Consider the following 19618-nt stretch of genomic DNA (forward strand, 5'->3'; position numbering starts at 1 on the left):
TACATCAGAAAACTGCTGGACAATGGTGGGACCGCATCCCTCATCCTCCTGGACCTCTCCACCGCCTTCGACACCGTCTGCCATCGCACACTACGCACACGCCTCCACGCCGTAGGGATCCGTGACAGTGCCCTAGAATGGACCACCTCCTTACTCTCCGGCAGAACCCAGAGCATCCGCCTCCCTCCATTCCAATCCAAAGCCTCCGAGATCATCTGCAGCGTACCCCAGGGCTCCTCCCGTAGCCCGACACTGTTCAACATTTACATGAACCCGCTCGCACATGTCGCCCGACAGCACGACCTCAACATAATCTCCTATGCCGACAACACTCAACTGATCCTCTCCCTCACCAAGGACCGCATCACCGCCAAAGCCAACCTCCACGAAGGAATAAAGGCTGACGCCAACTGGACGAAGACCAGCCGACTGAAGCTGAACATGGACAAAATGGAAGTCCTCATCCTCGGCTCCAACCCCTCAACCAGGGACGACTCCTGGTGGCCAACGGCACCCGCACGCAACCTAGGAATCATCCTCGACTCAACGATCTCCATGACCAAGCAAGTCAACGCCATCTCCTCCTCTTTCAACACACTCCGCAGGCTCTGAAAAATCTACTGGTGGATCCCGACAGAAACAAGAAGAACAGTCACCCAGGCCCTTGTCAGTAGCAGACTTGACTTCGGAAACGCTCTCTACGCGGAGCCTCGACCAAGCTCATCAAACTACTGCAAAGCATCCAAAATGCCTCGGCACTACTGCTCCTCAACATACCACGCCACAGCCACATCACCCCCCACCTGAGAAACCTGCACTGGCTACCAGCCAACAAGAGGATATCCTTCAAGCTCCTCACCCACGCACACAAGGCACTCCACAAGACTGGCCCAGCCTACCTCAACAAACTACTTTCCTTCTACACCCCCAACCGCCTGCTCCACTCCGCCGACCTCGCACTCGCCACCATCCCGCGCTTACCAAGGAATACCACAAGCGGGAGGTCCTTCTCCCACCTCGCTGCCAGGACCTGGAACACCGTCCCACTGAACCTATGACAAACCCAAGACCTGCTGACCTTCAGAAGACTCACACCCACCTGTCTCTGGGGTCTCACACCCACCTGTCTCTGGGGTCTCACACCCACCTGTCTCTAGGGTCTCACACCCACCTGTCTCTAGGGTCTCACACCCACCTGTCTCTAGGGTCTCACACCCACCTGTCTCTAGGGTCTCACACCCACCTGTCTCTGGGGTCTCACACCCACCCGTCTCTGGGGTCTCACACCCACCCGTCTCTGGGGTCTCACACCCACCCGTCTCTAGGGTCTCACACCCACCCGTCTCTAGGGTCTCACACCCACCCGTCTCTAGGGTCTCACACCCACCCGTCTCTGGGGTCTCACACCCACCTGTCTCTGGGGTCTCACACCCACCTGTCTCTAGGGTCTCACACCCACCTGTCTCTAGGGTCTCACACCCACCTGTCTCTAGGGTCTCACACCCACCTGTCTCTGGGGTCTCACACCCACCCGTCTCTGGGGTCTCACACCCACCCGTCTCTAGGGTCTCGCACCCACCTGTCTCTGGGGTCTCACACCCACCCGTCTCTGGGGTCTCACACCCACCTGTCTCTAGGGTCTCACACCCACCTGTCTCTGTGGTCTCACACCCACCTGTCTCTGGGGTCTCACACCCACCTGTCTCTAGGGTCTCACACCCACCTGTCTCTAGGGTCTCACACCCACCTGTCTCTAGGGTCTCACACCCACCTGTCTCTAGGGTCTCACACCCACCTGTCTCTAGGGTCTCACACCCACCTGTCTCTGGGGTCTCACACCCACCCGTCTCTAGGGTCTCGCACCCACCTGTCTCTGAGGTCTCACACCCACCTCTCTCCAGGGTCTCACACCCACCTGTCTCTGTGGTCTCACACCCACCTGTTTCTAGGGTCTCACACCCACCTGTCTCTAGGGTCTCACACCCACCTGTCTCTGTGGTCTCACACCCACCTGTCTCCGGGGTCTCACACCCACCTGTCTCCGTGGTCTCACACCCACCTGTCTCCGTGGTCTCACACCCACCTGTCTCTGTGGTCTCACACCCACCTGTCTCTGGGGTCTCACACCCACCTGTCTCTGTGGTCTCACACCCACCTGTCTCTGGGGTCTCACACCCACCTCTCTCCGGGGTCTCACACCCACCTGTCTCTAGGGTCTCACACCCACCTGTCTCTAGGGTCTCACACCCACCTGCCTCTAGCGTCTCACACCCACCTGTCTCTGTGGTCTCACACCCACCCGTCTCTAGGGTCTCACACCCACCCGTCTCTAGGGTCTCACACACACCTGTCTCTGTGGTCTCACACACACCTGTCTCCGGGGTCTCACACACACCTGTCTCCGGGGTCTCACACCTGTCTCTGTGGTCTCACACCCACCTGTCTCTGTGGTCTCACACACACCTGTCTCCGGGGTCTCACACCCACCTGTCTCCGGGGTCTCACACCCACCTATCTCTGTGGTCTCACACACACCTGTCTCCGGGGTCTCACACCCACCTGTCTCTGTGGTCTCACACACACCTGTCTCTGTGGTCTCACACACACCTGTTTCTAGGGTCTCACACCCACCTGTCTCTGTGGTCTCACACCCACCTGTCTCTGGGGTCTCACACCCACCTGTCTCTAGGGTCTCACACCCACCTGTTTCTAGGGTCTCACACCCACCCGTCTCTAGGGTCTCACACCCACCTGTCTCTGTGGTCTCACACCCACCTGTCTCTGTGGTCTCACACCCACCTGTCTCTGGGGTCTCACACCCACCTGTCTCTAGGGTCTCACACCCACCTGTCTCTAGGGTCTCACACCCACCTGTTTCTAGGGTCTCACACCCACCCGTCTCTAGGGTCTCACACCCACCTGTCTCTGTGGTCTCACACCCACCTGTCTCTGTGGTTTCACACCCACCTGTCTCTAGGGTCTCACACCCACCTGTCTCTAGGGTCTCACACCCACCTGTTTCTAGGGTCTCACACCCACCCGTCTCTAGGGTCTCACACCCACCCGTCTCTAGGGTCTCACACCCACCCCTCTCTGGGGTCTCACACCCACCTGTCTCTGTGGTCTCACACCCACCCGTTTCTAGGGTCTAACACCCACCCGTCTCTAGGGTCTCACACCCACCCGTTTCTAGGGTCTCACACCCACCTGTCTCTAGGGTCTCACACCCACCTGTCTCTAGGGTCTCACACCCACCTGTCTCTAGGGTCTCACACCCACCTGTCTCTAGGGTCTCACACCCACCTGTCTCTAGGGTCTCACACCCACCTGTCTCTAGGGTCTCACACCCACCTGTCTCTGCGGTCTCACACCCACCTGTTTCTAGGGTCTCCCACCCACCTGTCTCTGTGGTCTCACACCCACCTGTCTCTAGGGTCTCACACCCACCTGTCTCTGTGGTCTCACACCCACCTGTCTCTAGGGTCTCACACCCACCTGTCTCTAGGGTCTCACACCCACCTGTCTCTAGGGTCTCACACCCACCTGTCTCTGGGGTCTCACACCCACCTGTCTCTGGGGTCTCACACCCACCTGTCTCTGGGGTCTCACACCCACCCGTCTCTGGGGTCTCACACCCACCCGTCTCTAGGGTCTCACACCCACCCGTCTCTGGGGTCTCACACCCACCTGTCTCTGGGGTCTCACACCCACCTGTCTCTGGGGTCTCACACCCACCTGTCTCTAGGGTCTCACACCCACCTGTCTCTAGGGTCTCACACCCACCTGTCTCTAGGGTCTCACACCCACCTGTCTCTGGGGTCTCACACCCACCTGTCTCTGGGGTCTCACACCCACCCGTCTCTAGGGTCTCGCACCCACCTGTCTCTGGGGTCTCACACCCACCCGTCTCTGGGGTCTCACACCCACCTGTCTCTAGGGTCTCACACCCACCTGTCTCTGTGGTCTCACACCCACCTGTCTCTGGGGTCTCACACCCACCTGTCTCTAGGGTCTCACACCCACCTGTCTCTAGGGTCTCACACCCACCTGTCTCTAGGGTCTCACACCCACCTGTGTCTGGGGTCTCACACCCACCCGTCTCTAGGGTCTCGCACCCACCTGTCTCTGGGGTCTCACACCCACCTCTCTCCGGGGTCTCACACCCACCTGTCTCTGTGGTCTCACACCCACCTGTTTCTAGGGTCTCACACCCACCTGTCTCTAGGGTCTCACACCCACCTGTCTCTGTGGTCTCACACCCACCTGTCTCCGGGGTCTCACACCCACCTGTCTCCGTGGTCTCACACCCACCTGTCTCCGGGGTCTCACACCCACCTGTCTCCGGGGTCTCACACCCACCTGTCTCTGGGGTCTCACACCCACCTGTCTCCGGGGTCTCACACCCACCTGTCTCCGGGGTCTCACACCCACCTGTCTCCGGGGTCTCACACCCACCTGTCTCTGGGGTCTCACACCCACCTGTCTCCGGGGTCTCACACCCACCTGTCTCCGGGGTCTCACACCCACCTGTCTCCGGGGTCTCACACCCACCTGTCTCTAGGGTCTCACACCAACCTGTCTATAGGGTCTCACACCCACCTGTCTATAGGGTCTCACACCCACCTGTCTATAGGGTCTCACACCCACCTGTCTCTGGGGTCTCACACCCACCTGTCTCTAGGGTCTCACACCCACCTGTCTATAGGGTCTCACACCCACCTGTCTCTGGGGTCTCACACCCACCTGTCTCTAGGGTCTCACACCCACCTGTCTCTAGGGTCTCACACCCACCTGTCTCTAGGGTCTCACACCCACCTGTCTCTAGGGTCTCACACCCACCTGTCTCTAGGGTCTCACACCCACCTGTCTCTGTGGTCTCACACCCACCTGTCTCTGGGGTCTCACACCCACCTGTCTCTGGGGTCTCACACCCACCTGTCTCTAGGGTCTCACACCCACCTGTCTCTGGGGTCTTACACCCACCTGTCTCTGGGGTCTCACACCCACCTGTCTCTGTGGTCTCACACCCACCTGTCTCCGGGGTCTCACACCCACCTGTCTCCGGGGTCTCACACCCACCTGTCTCCGGGGTCTCACACCCACCTGTCTCTAGGGTCTCACACCAACCTGTCTATAGGGTCTCACACCCACCTGTCTATAGGGTCTCACACCCACCTGTCTATAGGGTCTCACACCCACCTGTCTCTGGGGTCTCACACCCACCTGTCTCTAGGGTCTCACACCCACCTGTCTCTAGGGTCTCACACCCACCTGTCTCTAGGGTCTCACACCCACCTGTCTCTAGGGTCTCACACCCACCTGTCTCTGTGGTCTCACACCCACCTGTCTCTGGGGTCTCACACCCACCTGTCTCTAGGGTCTCACACCCACCTGTCTCTAGGGTCTCACACCCACCTGTCTCTAGGGTCTCACACCCACCTGTCTCTGTGGTCTCACACCCACCTGTCTCTGGGGTCTCACACCCACCTGTCTCTGGGGTCTCACACCCACCTGTCTCTAGGGTCTCACACCCACCTGTCTCTGGGGTCTTACACCCACCTGTCTCTGGGGTCTCACACCCACCTGTCTCTGTGGTCTCACACCCACCTGTCTCTAGGGTCTCACACCCACCTGTCTCTGGGGTCTCACACCCACCTGTCTCTGTGGTCTCACACCCACCGGTCTCTAGGGTCTCACACCCACCTGTCTCTGGGGTCTCACACCCACCTCTCTCCGGGGTCTCACACCCACCTCTCTCCGGGGTCTCACACCCACCTGTCTCTGTGGTCTCACACCCACCTGCCTCAGTGGTCTCACACCCACCTGCCTCTGGGGTCTCACACCCACCTGTCTCTGGGGTCTCACACCCACCTGTCTCTGCGGTCTCACACCCACCTGTCTCTGGGGTCTCCCACCCACCTCTCTCCGGGGTCTCACACCCATCTGTCTCTGCGGTCTCACACCCACCTGTCTCTGCGGTCTCACACCCACCTCTCTCCGGGGTCTCACACCCATCTGTCTCTGTGGTCTCACACCCACTTGTCTCTGGGGTCTCACACCCACCTGTCTCTGGGGTCTCACACCCACCTGTCTCTGGGGTCTCACACCCACCTGTCTCTGGGGTCTCACACCCACCTGTCTCTGGGGTCTCACACCCACCTGCCTCTGCGGTCTCACACCCACCTGTCTCTGGGGTCTCACACCCACCTCTCTCCGGGGTCTCACACCCACCTCTCTCCGGGGTCTCACACCCACCTGTCTCTAGGGTCTCACACCCACCTGTCTCTAGGGTCTCACACTCACCTGTCTCTGTGGTCTCACACCCACCTCTCTCATGGGTCTCACACCCACCTGTCTCTATAGCCCAGCAGGTGGGCTCGAATAACCATCGCTGCGTTTCGCAGTTTTTCTTCCCGGTTCTTCTCCAGCTTCTGCTCGAGCTCCTCCTTCAGGAAGACCTGAGGGAGACAAGGGGGGCAGAAACACGTCAGAACCTGGACACTTCCAACGGGGGGACCCCTTCCAATAGGGTCAATACTTTTACATATGCATCAGCGGGCCCGCCCACGCATCCTTCCCAGTAGTGCGTCTATACTGCCACTGTAGGACGGAAGGTGCCTCTTTAGGTCTTTAGGTGTGGGGCTCACATCATGCGAAAGGAACGTAAAAAAAACTTTCGCCTTTTTAACACACTTCTTATTGCCGCCCTATTCATTCCATCGCATGTTTGTTTGAGGGAATTATTATCAAGTTGCTCAGAGAATATGTCTCGTTGGTTGGAGAAGGGCGTAGAGTGTGATTAGTGCACCAGCCACTTCTATTGCTGGCACAGGTCTCAGAGGCTGCGACGGGGCACCTCTTCTGTGTCTGCACTGTCTGGTGTGTGGTCACTCTCCACACCTTGGGGTTTGTAAATTGATTGCTGCCTCTGTGCTCTACTTGTGCATGCGGCATAAGAAGTAAGCAAAAACGAAACCGTGGGCAAAAACGAAACCGGCCGTGGGGCGGGACTTCCGTCTTCGGAAGCCCGCGCCCACGGAGTGGCTGGCTAGAAAAGCAGTGCTGGTGACGCGGGGCTCCCATGCCCGAGGGAGAGCCCCGCGGAGGATGCATTAGTCCGGAGTGGTGGTAACTGGGGCTTGGGGGGGGGGGAGGGGTGCACGTGTGTGTGTGTGTGGGTAGGTGTGCAACGGCGGGGGTGTCTGTATGCGTTGGTGCGTGTCTTGTGTGTAGGTGCACTCGTGTGTGTGCGCATGCGTGCAGGGGAGGTGTGGCTGTGTGGTACAGCTTTCCAGGAGAGGAGACAGGAGCTGGGCACAGCGAGCGCATTCACGTGCGCGTGGCCCGCTCAATTCCGAGCGCGCAGCCAGCTCCTGTCCCCTCTGCTGGAAAGCAGACTCGCTGACAATAGGGTCTCTGGCGAGACCGCGATTCGCGCGGCTAACGCCACGAGCCCTAAAAAGAGTGTTCAAATTATTTTGCTTTTACCTCTGCACACCCATTGGGTACCTTGGGTACCGTGTACTCCAGAGGAGTGTGGCTCAATGGTTAGAGCGGCAGACCCTGATGCAGAGTTCTGGCCAGGGGACCAGGGTTCGATTCCCGCCTCGGCGGGGTCTCGGGCTCAAATTCCTCGGACTTGTTAATTCCCGCCTCGGTGCCTATTCTAATCACAGGACCCACGCTGCAACTCTGGGTAATAGCTTGCTTAGCCTCCACACCGGCCCCAACAGCGCTAAGGATGCCTGGCTTCACCCTGGGGGTGCCCAGGAGTGGACACTTCACAGGGAAAGTCAGGAGGGGTTCAACAGCGGTATGAGTATCAGCGCCAGGAAGCCGAATAGGCGACACTGCAAGGTGACCGTCTGGTGACAGTGCGCTCTATAAATACCATGACATTTACATTTAGTTACCCATATAGAGAGCCGGCGTCCTACAATCACAGATCCAACAGTGAGATCACCCATGCACTTTTTCCAGCATAGTGTTAATACTTCCACACCATACAAAAGCGTGCCCACCTATGAACCCTTTCCAGAAGAGTATTAATGCTTCCAAACTTCCAATAGTAGAACGACACATTAACCCTTTCCAAGAGAGACAGTATCCCCACACTCCCAACAGTGGGACCACCCAAGGACCCTTTCCAGTACAATCTCAATACTTTCACACATTCAATAAATGAACCACTCATGAACCCCTAATAAGAGAATCAATACTTCCAAACAAACAGTGGGACCACCCAGGAACCATTCCTAAGAGTCAATACTCCCACACAACCAACAGAGGGACCACCCAGAAACCACTTCTAAGAGAGTCAATACTTCCACACAACCAACAGAGGGACCACCCAGAAACCACTTCTAAGAGAGTCAATACTTCCACACATCCAACAGTGGGACCATTGAGGAACCACTTCTAAGAGAGTCAATACTTCCACACATCCAACAGTGGGACCATTGAGGAACCACTTCTAACAGACTCAATACTTCCACATATCTAACAGTGGGACCACCCAGGAACCACTTCTAAGAGAGTCAATAGTTCCACACATCCAACAGTGGGACCATTGAGGACCCATCTCTAAGAGAGTCAATACTTCCACACAAAGAGTGGAACCACCAAAGAACCACTTCTAAGAGAGTCAATACTTCCACACATTCAACAGTGTGACCACCCAGGAACCATTTCTAAGAGCCAATACTTCCAAATATCCAACAGAAGCACCACTGAGAAACCACTTCTAAGAGAGTCAATACTTCCACACATCCAACAGTGGGACCATTGAGGAACCACTTCTAAGAGAGTCAATACTTCAACACATCCAACAGTGGGACCACCCAGGAACCACTTCTAAGAGTCAATACTTCCACACATCCAACAGTGGGACCACCCCGGAAACACTTCTAAGAGAGTCAATACTTCCAGACACCCAACAGTGGGACCACCCAGGAACCACTTCTAAGAGAGTCAATACTTCCACACATCCAACAGTGGGAACATTGAGGAACCACTTCTAAGAGAGTGAATACTTCCACACATCCAACAGTGGGACCACCCAGGAACCACTTCTAAGAGTCAATACTACCACATATCCAACAGTGGGAGCACTGAGAAACCACTTCTAAGAGAGTCAATACTTCCGCACATTCAACAGTGGGACCACCCAGGAACCACTTCTAAGAGTCAATACTACCACATATCCAACAGTGGGAGCACTGAGAAACCACTTCTAAGAGAGTCAATACTTCCGCACATTCAACAGTGGGACCACCCAGGAAACATTTCTAAGAGTCAATACTTCCACACATCCAACAGTGGGACCACCCCGGAAACACTTCTAAGAGAGTCAATACTTCCAGACACCCAACAGTGGGACCACCCAGAAACCACTTCTAAAAGAGTCAATACTTCAACACATCCAACAGTGGGACCACCCAGGAACCATTTCTAAGAGAGTCAATACTTCAACACATCCAACAGTGGGACCATTGAGGAACCACTTCTGAGAGAGTCAATACTTCCACACATCCAACAGAGGGACCACCCAGGAACCACTTCTAAGAGAGTCAATACTTAAACACATCCAACAGTGGGACCATTGAGGAACCACTTCTAAGAGAGTCAATACTTCAACACATCCAACAGTAGGACCACCCAGGAACCATTTCTAAGAGAATGAATACTTCCACACATCCAACAGTGGGACCACCCAGGAACCATTTCTAAGAGAATGAATACTTCCACACATCCAACAGTGGGACCACCCAGGAACCATGTTTAAGAGACAATACTTCCACACATCCAACAGAGGGACCACCCAGGAACCATTTCTAAGAGAGTCAATACTTCCACACATCCAACAGTGGGACCACCCAGGAACCATTTCTAAGAGAGTCAATACTTCCACACATCCAACAGTGGGACCACCCAGGAACCATGTTTAAGAGTCAATACTTCCACACATCCAACAGTGGGACCACCCAGGAACCATTTCTAAGAGAGTCAATACTTCCACACATCCAACAGTGGGACCATTGAGGAACCACTTCTAAGAGAGTCAATACTTCCACACATCCAACAGTGGGACCACCCAGGAACCATTTCTAAGAGAGTCAATACTTCCACACATCCAACAGTGGGACCACCCAGGAACCATGTTTAAGAGTCAATACTTCCACACATCCAACAGAGGGACCACCCAGGAACCATTTCTAAGAGAGTCAATACTTCAACACATCCAACAGTGGGACCATTGAGGAACCACTTCTAAGAGAGTCAATACTTCCACACATCCAACAGAGGGACCACCCAGGAACCACTTCTAAGAGAGTCGATACTTCCACACATCCAACAGTGGGACCATTGAGGAACCACTTCTTAGAGAGTCAATACTTCCACACATGCAACAGTGGGACCACCCAGGAACCATTTCTAAGAGAGTCAATACTTCCACACATCCAACAGTGGGACCACCCAGGAACCATGTTTAAGAGTCAATACTTCCACACATCCAACAGAGGGACCACCCAGGAACCATTTCTAAGAGAGTCGATACTTCCACACATCCAACAGTGGGCCCACCCAGGAACCATTTCTAAGAGAGTCAATACTTCCACACATCCAACAGTGGGACCACCCAGGAACCATTTCTAAGAGAGTCAATCCTACCACACATCCAACAGTGGGACCACCCAGGAACCATTTCTAAGAGTCAATACTTCCACACATCCAACAGTGGGACCACCCAGGAACCATGTGTAAGAGTCAATACTTCCAAATATCCAACAGAAGCACCACTGAGAAACCACTTCTAAGAGAGTCAATACTTCCACACATCCAACAGTGGGACCATTGAGGAACCACTTCTAAGAGAGTCAATACTTCAACACATCCAACAGTGGGACCACCCAGGAACCACTTCTAAGAGTCAATACTTCCACACATCCAACAGTGGGACCACCCCGGAAACACTTCTAAGAGAGTCAATACTTCCAGACACCCAACAGTGGGACCACCCAGGAACCACTTCTAAGAGAGTCAATACTTCCACACATCCAACAGTGGGAACATTGAGGAACCACTTCTAAGAGAGTGAATACTTCCACACATCCAACAGTGGGACCACCCAGGAACCACTTCTAAGAGTCAATACTACCACATATCCAACAGTGGGAGCACTGAGAAACCACTTCTAAGAGAGTCAATACTTCCGCACATTCAACAGTGGGACCACCCAGGAACCACTTCTAAGAGTCAATACTACCACATATCCAACAGTGGGAGCACTGAGAAACCACTTCTAAGAGAGTCAATACTTCCGCACATTCAACAGTGGGACCACCCAGGAAACATTTCTAAGAGTCAATACTTCCACACATCCAACAGTGGGACCACCCCGGAAACACTTCTAAGAGAGTCAATACTTCCAGACACCCAACAGTGGGACCACCCAGAAACCACTTCTAAAAGAGTCAATACTTCAACACATCCAACAGTGGGACCACCCAGGAACCATTTCTAAGAGAGTCAATACTTCAACACATCCAACAGTGGGACCATTGAGGAACCACTTCTGAGAGAGTCAATACTTCCACACATCCAACAGAGGGACCACCCAGGAACCACTTCTAAGAGAGTCAATACTTAAACACATCCAACAGTGGGACCATTGAGGAACCACTTCTAAGAGAGTCAATACTTCAACACATCCAACAGTAGGACCACCCAGGAACCATTTCTAAGAGAATGAATACTTCCACACATCCAACAGTGGGACCACCCAGGAACCATTTCTAAGAGAATGAATACTTCCACACATCCAACAGTGGGACCACCCAGGAACCATGTTTAAGAGACAATACTTCCACACATCCAACAGAGGGACCACCCAGGAACCATTTCTAAGAGAGTCAATACTTCCACACATCCAACAGTGGGACCACCCAGGAACCATTTCTAAGAGAGTCAATACTTCCACACATCCAACAGTGGGACCACCCAGGAACCATGTTTAAGAGTCAATACTTCCACACATCCAACAGTGGGACCACCCAGGAACCATTTCTAAGAGAGTCAATACTTCCACACATCCAACAGTGGGACCATTGAGGAACCACTTCTAAGAGAGTCAATACTTCCACACATCCAACAGTGGGACCACCCAGGAACCATTTCTAAGAGAGTCAATACTTCCACACATCCAACAGTGGGACCACCCAGGAACCATGTTTAAGAGTCAATACTTCCACACATCCAACAGAGGGACCACCCAGGAACCATTTCTAAGAGAGTCAATACTTCAACACATCCAACAGTGGGACCATTGAGGAACCACTTCTAAGAGAGTCAATACTTCCACACATCCAACAGAGGGACCACCCAGGAACCACTTCTAAGAGAGTCGATACTTCCACACATCCAACAGTGGGACCATTGAGGAACCACTTCTTAGAGAGTCAATACTTCCACACATCCAACAGTGGGACCACCCAGGAACCATTTCTAAGAGAGTCAATACTTCCACACATCCAACAGTGGGACCACCCAGGAACCATGTTTAAGAGTCAATACTTCCACACATCCAACAGAGGGACCACCCAGGAACCATTTCTAAGAGAGTCGATACTTCCACACATCCAACAGTGGGCCCACCCAGGAACCATTTCTAAGAGAGTCAATACTTCCACACATCCAACAGTGGGACCACCCAGGAACCATTTCTAAGAGAGTCAATCCTACCACACATCCAACAGTGGGACCACCCAGGAACCATTTCTAAGAGTCAATACTTCCACACATCCAACAGTGGGACCACCCAGGAACCATGTGTAAGAGTCAATACTTCCACATATCTAACAGTGGGACCACCCAGGAACCACTTCTAGAAGAGTCAATAGTTCCACACATCCAACAGTGGGACCATTGAGGACCCATCTCTAAGAGAGTCAATACTTCCACACAAAGAGTGGAACCACCGTAGATCCATTTCTAAGAGAGTCAATACTTCCAAATATCCAACAGAGGGACCACTGGGAAACCACTTCTAAGAGAGTCAATACTTCCGCACATTCAACAGTGGGACCACCCAGGAAACATTTCTAAGAGAGTCAATACTTCCAGACATCCAACAGTGGGACCACCCAGGAACCACTTCTAAGAGAGTCAATACTTCCAGACATCCAACAGTGGGACCACCCAGGAACCACTTCTAAGAGTCAATACTTCCAGACATCCAACAGTGGGACCACCCAGGAACCATTTCTAAGAGAGTCAATACGTCAACACATCCAACAGTTGGACCACCCAGGAACCATTTCTAAGAGTCAATACTTCCAGACATCCAACACTGGGACCACCCAGGAACCACTTCTAAGAGAGTGAATACTTCCACACATCCAACAGAGGAACCACCCAGGAACCACTTCTAAGAGAGTCAATACTTCAACACATCCAACAGTTGGACCACCCAGGAACCATTTCTAAGAGTCAATACTTCCAGACACCCAACAGTGGGACCACCCAGGAACCACTTCTAAGAGAGTCAATACTTCCAGACACCCAACAGTGGGACCACCCAGGAACCACTTCTAAGAGAGTCAATACTTCCAGACACCCAACAGTTGGACCACCCAGGAACCATTTCTAAGAGTCAATACTTCCAGACACCCAACAGTGGGACCACCCAGGAACCACTTCTAAGAGAGTCAATACTTCCAGACACCCAACAGTTGGACCACCCAGGAACCATTTCTAAGAGCCAATACTACCACATATCCAACAGTGGGAGCACTGAGAAACCACTTCTAAGAGAGTCAATACTTCAACACATCCAACAGTGGGACCACTGAGAAACCACTTCTAAGAGAGTCAATACTTCAACACATCCAACAGTGGGACCACTGAGAAACCATTTCTAAGAGAGTCAATACTTCCACACATCCAACAGTGGGACCACCCCGGAAACACTTCTAAGAGAGTCAATACTTCAACACATCCAACAGTGGGAACATTGAGGAACCACTTCTAAGAGAGTGAATACTTCCACACATCCAACAGTGGGACCACCCAGGAACCACTTCTAAGAGTCAATACTACCACATATCCAACAGTGGGAGCACTGAGAAACCACTTCTAAGAGAGTCAATACTTCAACACATCCAACAGTGGGACCACTGAGAAACCATTTCTAAGAGAGTCAATACTTCCACACATCCAACAGTGGGACCACCCCGGAAACACTTCTAAGAGAGTCAATACTTCCACACATCCAACAGTGGGACCACCCAGGAACCACTTCTAAGAGTCAATACTACCACATATCCAACAGTGGGAGCACTGAGAAACCACTTCTAAGAGAGTCAATACTTCCGCACATTCAACAGTGGGACCACCCAGGAAACATTTCTAAGAGTCAATACTTCCACACATCCAACAGTGGGACCACCCCGGAAACACTTCTAAGAGAGTCAATACTTCCAGACACCCAACAGTGGGACCACCCAGGAACCACTTCTAAGAGAGTGAATACTTCCACACATCCAACAGTGGGACCACCCAGGAACCACTTCTAAGAGAGTCAATACTTCCACACATCCAACAGTGGGACCACCCAGGAACCATTTCTAAGAGAGTCAATACTTCAACACATCCAACAGTGGGACCACCCAAGAACCACTTCTAAGAGAGTCAATACTTCAACACATCCAACAGTGGGACCACTGAGAAACCACTTCTAAGAGAGTCAATACTTCCACACATCCAACAGTGGGACCACCCAGGAACCATTTCTAAGAGAGTCAATACTTCCACACATCCAACAGTGGGACCACCCAGGAACCACTTCTAAGAGAGTCAATACATCAACACATCCAACAGTGGGACCACTGAGAAACCACTTCTAAGAGAGTCAATACTTCCACACATCCAACAGTGGGACCACCCAGGAACCATTTCTAAGAGAGTCAATACTTCCAGACACCCAACAGTGGGACCACCCAGGAACCACTTCTAAGAGAGTCAATACTTCCAGACACCCAACAGTGGGACCACCCAGGAACCATGTTTAAGAGTCAATACTTCCACACATCCAACAGTGGGACCACCCAGGAACCATTTCTAAGAGAGTCAATACTTCCACACATCCAACAGTGGGACCACCCAGGAACCATGTTTAAGAGTCAATACTTCCACACATCCAACAGTGGGACCACCCAGGAACCATTTCTAAGAGAGTCAATACTTCCAGACACCCAACAGTGGGACCACCCAGAAACCACTTCTAAAAGAGTCAATACTTCAACACATCCAACAGTGGGACCACCCAGGAACCATTTCTAAGAGAGTCAATACTTCAACACATCCAACAGTGGGACCACCCAGGAACCATTTCTAAGAGAGTCAATACTTCAACACATCCAACAGTGGGACCATTGAGGAACCACTTCTGAGAGAGTCAATACTTCCACACATCCAACAGAGAGACCACCCAGGAACCACTTCTAAGAGAGTCAATACTTCAACACATCCAACAGTGGGACCACCCAGAAACCACTTCTAAGAGAGTCAATACTTCCACACATCCAACAGTGGGACCACCCAGGAACCACTTCTAAGAGAGTCAATACTTCAACACATCCAACAGTGGGACCACCCAGGAACCACTTCTAAGAGAGTCAATACTTCCACACAAAGAGTGGAACCACCAAAGAACCATTTCTAAGAGAGTCAATACTTCCAGACACCCAACAGTGGGACCACCCAGGAACCATTTTTAAGAGAGTCAATAATAACACATGTCCAACAGTGGGACCACCGAAGAACACTTCTAAGAGAGTCAATACTTCCAGACACCCAACAGTGAGACCACCCAGGACCCACTTCCATACGTCCAACAGTGGACAGCCCAGTACTCTCTGGGCAGCGGTCCTTTCAATTGAGCGTCTGGTCTATCCACGCACCTTTTCGAGTAAAGAGTCAATGCTTCACGCATCTAAGCGTGGGTCCATCCCTTGATATGGTCTGCCCTGGTCAGTTCTCTGAACCCACCCACTGGAGGGTTCATTCCTGGACACGTCAAATAGCCCATCTGTGTCTGTACACGTGCATTGCGGAGTAAATCCCTGGGCACGTGCAGTGTGGAGTCCATCCAGGACACGTGCAGTGCGGAGTCAATTCCAGGACATGTGCAGTGCGGAGTCAATCCCTGGGCACGTGGAGTGCGGACTCAATCCCAAAACACGGGCAGTGCGGAGTCAATCCCAGGACACATGCAGTGCAGAGTCAATCCCAGGACACGTGCAGTGCGGAGTCAATCCCAGGACACGTGCAGTGCGGAGTCAATCCCAGGACACGTGCAGTGCAGAGTCAATAGCAGAGTCAATCCCAGGACACGTGCAGTGCAGAGTCAATAGCAGAGTCAATACCAGGAAACGTGCAGTGCAGAGTCAATACCAGGAAACGTGCAGTGCAGAGTCAATACCAGGAAACGTGCAGTGCAGATTCAATACCAGGAAACGTGCAGTGCGGACTCAATGCCAGGACACGTGCAGTGCAATGTCAATCCTGGGGTCAATCCCAGGACACGTGCAGTGTGGAGTCAATCCTGAGGTCAATCCCAGGGCACGTGCAGGGCGGAGTAAATCCCAAGACATGTGCAATGCGGACTCAATCCCAGGACACGTGCAGTGCGGACTCAATCCCAAGACACATGCAGTGCGGACTCAATCCCAGGACACGTGCAGTGCGGACTCAATCCCAAGACACGTGCAGTGCGGACTCAATCCCAGGACACGTGCAGTGCGGAGTCAATCCCAGGACACGTGCAGTGCGGTGTCAATCCCTGGGCAAGTGCAGTGCGGAGTCAATACTGGTGTCAATCCCAGGACACGTGCAGTGCGGAGTCAATCCTGGCGTCAATCCCAGGACACGTGCAGTGCAGAGTCAATCCCAGGACACGTGCAGTGCAGAGTCAATCCCAGGACACGTGCAGTGCGGACTCAATCCCAGGACACCTGCAGTGCGGAGTCAATCCCAGGACACGTGCAGTGCGGACTCAATCCCTGGGCACGTGGAGTGCGGACTCAATCCCAAAACACGGGCAGTGCGGAGTCAATCCCAGGACACATGCAGTGCAGAGTCAATCCCAGGACACGTGCAGTGCGGAGTCAATCCCAGGACACGTGCAGTGCGGAGTCAATCCCAGGACACGTGCAGTGCGGAGTCAATCCCAGGACACGTGCAGTGCGGAGTCAATCCCAGGACACGTGCAGTGCGGAGTCAATCCCAGGACACGTGCAGTGCGGAGTCAATCCCAGGACACGTGCAGTGCAGAGTCAATAGCAGAGTCAATACCAGGAAACGTGCAGTGCAGAGTCAATACCAGGAAACGTGCAGTGCAGATTCAATACCAGGAAACGTGCAGTGCAGATTCAATACCAGGAAACGTGCAGTGCGGACTCAATGCCAGGACACGTGCAGTGCGGAGTCAATCCTGGGGTCAATCCCAGGACACGTGCAGTGTGGAGTCAATCCTGAGGTCAATCCCAGGGCACGTGCAGGGCGGAGTAAATCCCAAAACACGTGCAGTGCGGACTCAATCCCAGGACACGTGCAGTGCGGACTCAATCCCAAAACACATGCAGTGCGGACTCAATCCCAGGACACGTGCAGTGCGGAGTCAATCCCAGTGCAGTGCGGAGTCAATCCCAGGACACGTGCAGTGCGGTGTCAATCCCTGGGCAAGTGCAGTGCGGAGTCAATACTGGTGTCAATCCCAGGACACGTGCAGTGCGGAGTCAATCCTGGTGTCAATCCCAGGACACGTGCAGTGCAGAGTCAATCCCAGGACACGTGCAGTGCGAACTCAATCCCAGGACACCTGCAGTGCGAACTCAATCCCAGTGCAGTGCAGAGTCAATCCCACTGGAGGGTTCATTCCTGGACACGCCAAATAGCCCATCTGTGTCTCCACACGTGCAGTGTGGAGTCAATCCCTGGGCACGTGCAGTGCGGAGTCCATCCAGGACACGTGCAGTGCGGAGTCAATCCCAGGACACGTGCAGTGCGGAGTCAATCCCAGGACACGTGCAGTGCGGAGTCAATCCCAGGACACGTGCAGTGCGGACTCAATCCCAGGACACGTGCAGTGCGGATTCAATCCCAGTGCAGTGCAGAGTCAATCCCAGGACACATGCAGTGCAGAGTCAATCCTAGGACACGTGCAGTGCGGAGTCAATCCCAGGACACGTGCAGTGCGGACTCAATCCCAGTGCAGTGCGGACTCAATCCCAGGACACGTGCAGTGCGGAGTCAATCCTAGGACACGTGCAGTGCGGACTCAATCCCAGGACACGTGCAGTGCGGACTCAATCCCAGGACACGTGCAGTGCGGACTCAATCCCAGGACACGTGCAGTGCAGACTCAATCCCAGTGCAGTGCGGATTCAATCCCAGGACACGTGCAGTGCGGACTCAATCCCAGGACACGTGCAGTGCGGAGTCAATACCAGTGCAGTGCGAACTCAATCCCAAAACACGTGCAGTGCAGACTCAATCCCAGGACACGTGCAGTGGGGAGTCAATCCCAGGACACGTGCAGTGCAGACTCAATCCCTGGGCACGTGCAGTGCGGAGTCCATCCAGGACACGTGCAGTGCGGAGTCAATCCCAGGACACGTGCAGTGCGGAGTCAATCCCAGGACACGTGCAGTGCGGAGTCAATCCCAGGACACGTGCAGTGCGGAGTCAATCCCAGGACACGTGCAGTGCGGACTCAATCCCAGGACACGTGCAGTGCGGATTCAATCCCAGTGCAGTGCAGAGTCAATCCCAGGACACATGCAGTGCGGAGTCAATCCTAGGACACGTGCAGTGCGGAGTCAATCCCAGGACACGTGCAGTGCGGACTCAATCCCAGTGCAGTGCGGACTCAATCCCAGGACACGTGCAGTGCGGAGTCAATCCTAGGACACGTGCAGTGCGGACTCAATCCCAGGACACGTGCAGTGCGGACTCAATCCCAGGACACGTGCAGTGCGGACTCAATCCCAGGACACGTGCAGTGCGGAGTCAATACCAGTGCAGTGCGAACTCAATCCCAAAACACGTGCAGTGCAGACTCAATCCCAGGACACGTGCAGTGGGGAGTCAATCCCAGGACACGTGCAGTGCAGACTCAATGCCAGGACACGTGCAGTGCGGAGTCAATCCCAGGACACGTGCAGTGTGGACTCAATGCAAGGACATGTGCAGTGCGGAGTCAATCCCGGGCAAGTGCAGTGCGGACTCAATCCCAGGACACGTGCAGTGCGGAGTCAATCCCAGGACACATGCAGTGCGGAGTCAATCCCAGGACACGTGCAGTGCGGAGTCAATCCCAGGACACGTGCAGTGCGGAGTCAATCCCAGTGCAGTGCGGACTCAATCCCAGGACACGTGCAGTGCGGAGTGAATCCCAGGACACGTGCAGTGCAGAGTCAATCCCAGGACACGTGCAGTGCGGACTCAATGCCAGGACACGTGCAGTGCGGAGTAATCCTAGGACACGTGGTGCCGACTCAATGCCAGGACACGTGCAGTGCGGAGTCAATCCAAGGACACGTGCAGTGTGGAGTCAATC

At 53.7% G+C, this 19618-nt stretch overlaps 1 protein-coding gene across 1 annotated transcript in view; it reads right to left on the reverse strand.

The window, feature by feature from the left end:
* LOC144822056 (unconventional myosin-X-like) overlaps positions 1–19618 on the reverse strand; it is a 618454-nt gene that overhangs the window by 168906 nt on the left and 429930 nt on the right. The window contains exon 21 of the mRNA XM_078679130.1: positions 6352–6458. Coding sequence (XP_078535256.1) covers positions 6352–6458 — 107 coding nt within the window. The remainder of the gene's footprint in view (positions 1–6351; positions 6459–19618) is intronic.

Source organism: Lissotriton helveticus, chromosome 3_1, assembly GCF_964261635.1.
Source record: "Lissotriton helveticus chromosome 3_1, aLisHel1.1, whole genome shotgun sequence".
NCBI classification, from domain to species: domain Eukaryota; kingdom Metazoa; phylum Chordata; class Amphibia; order Caudata; family Salamandridae; genus Lissotriton; species Lissotriton helveticus.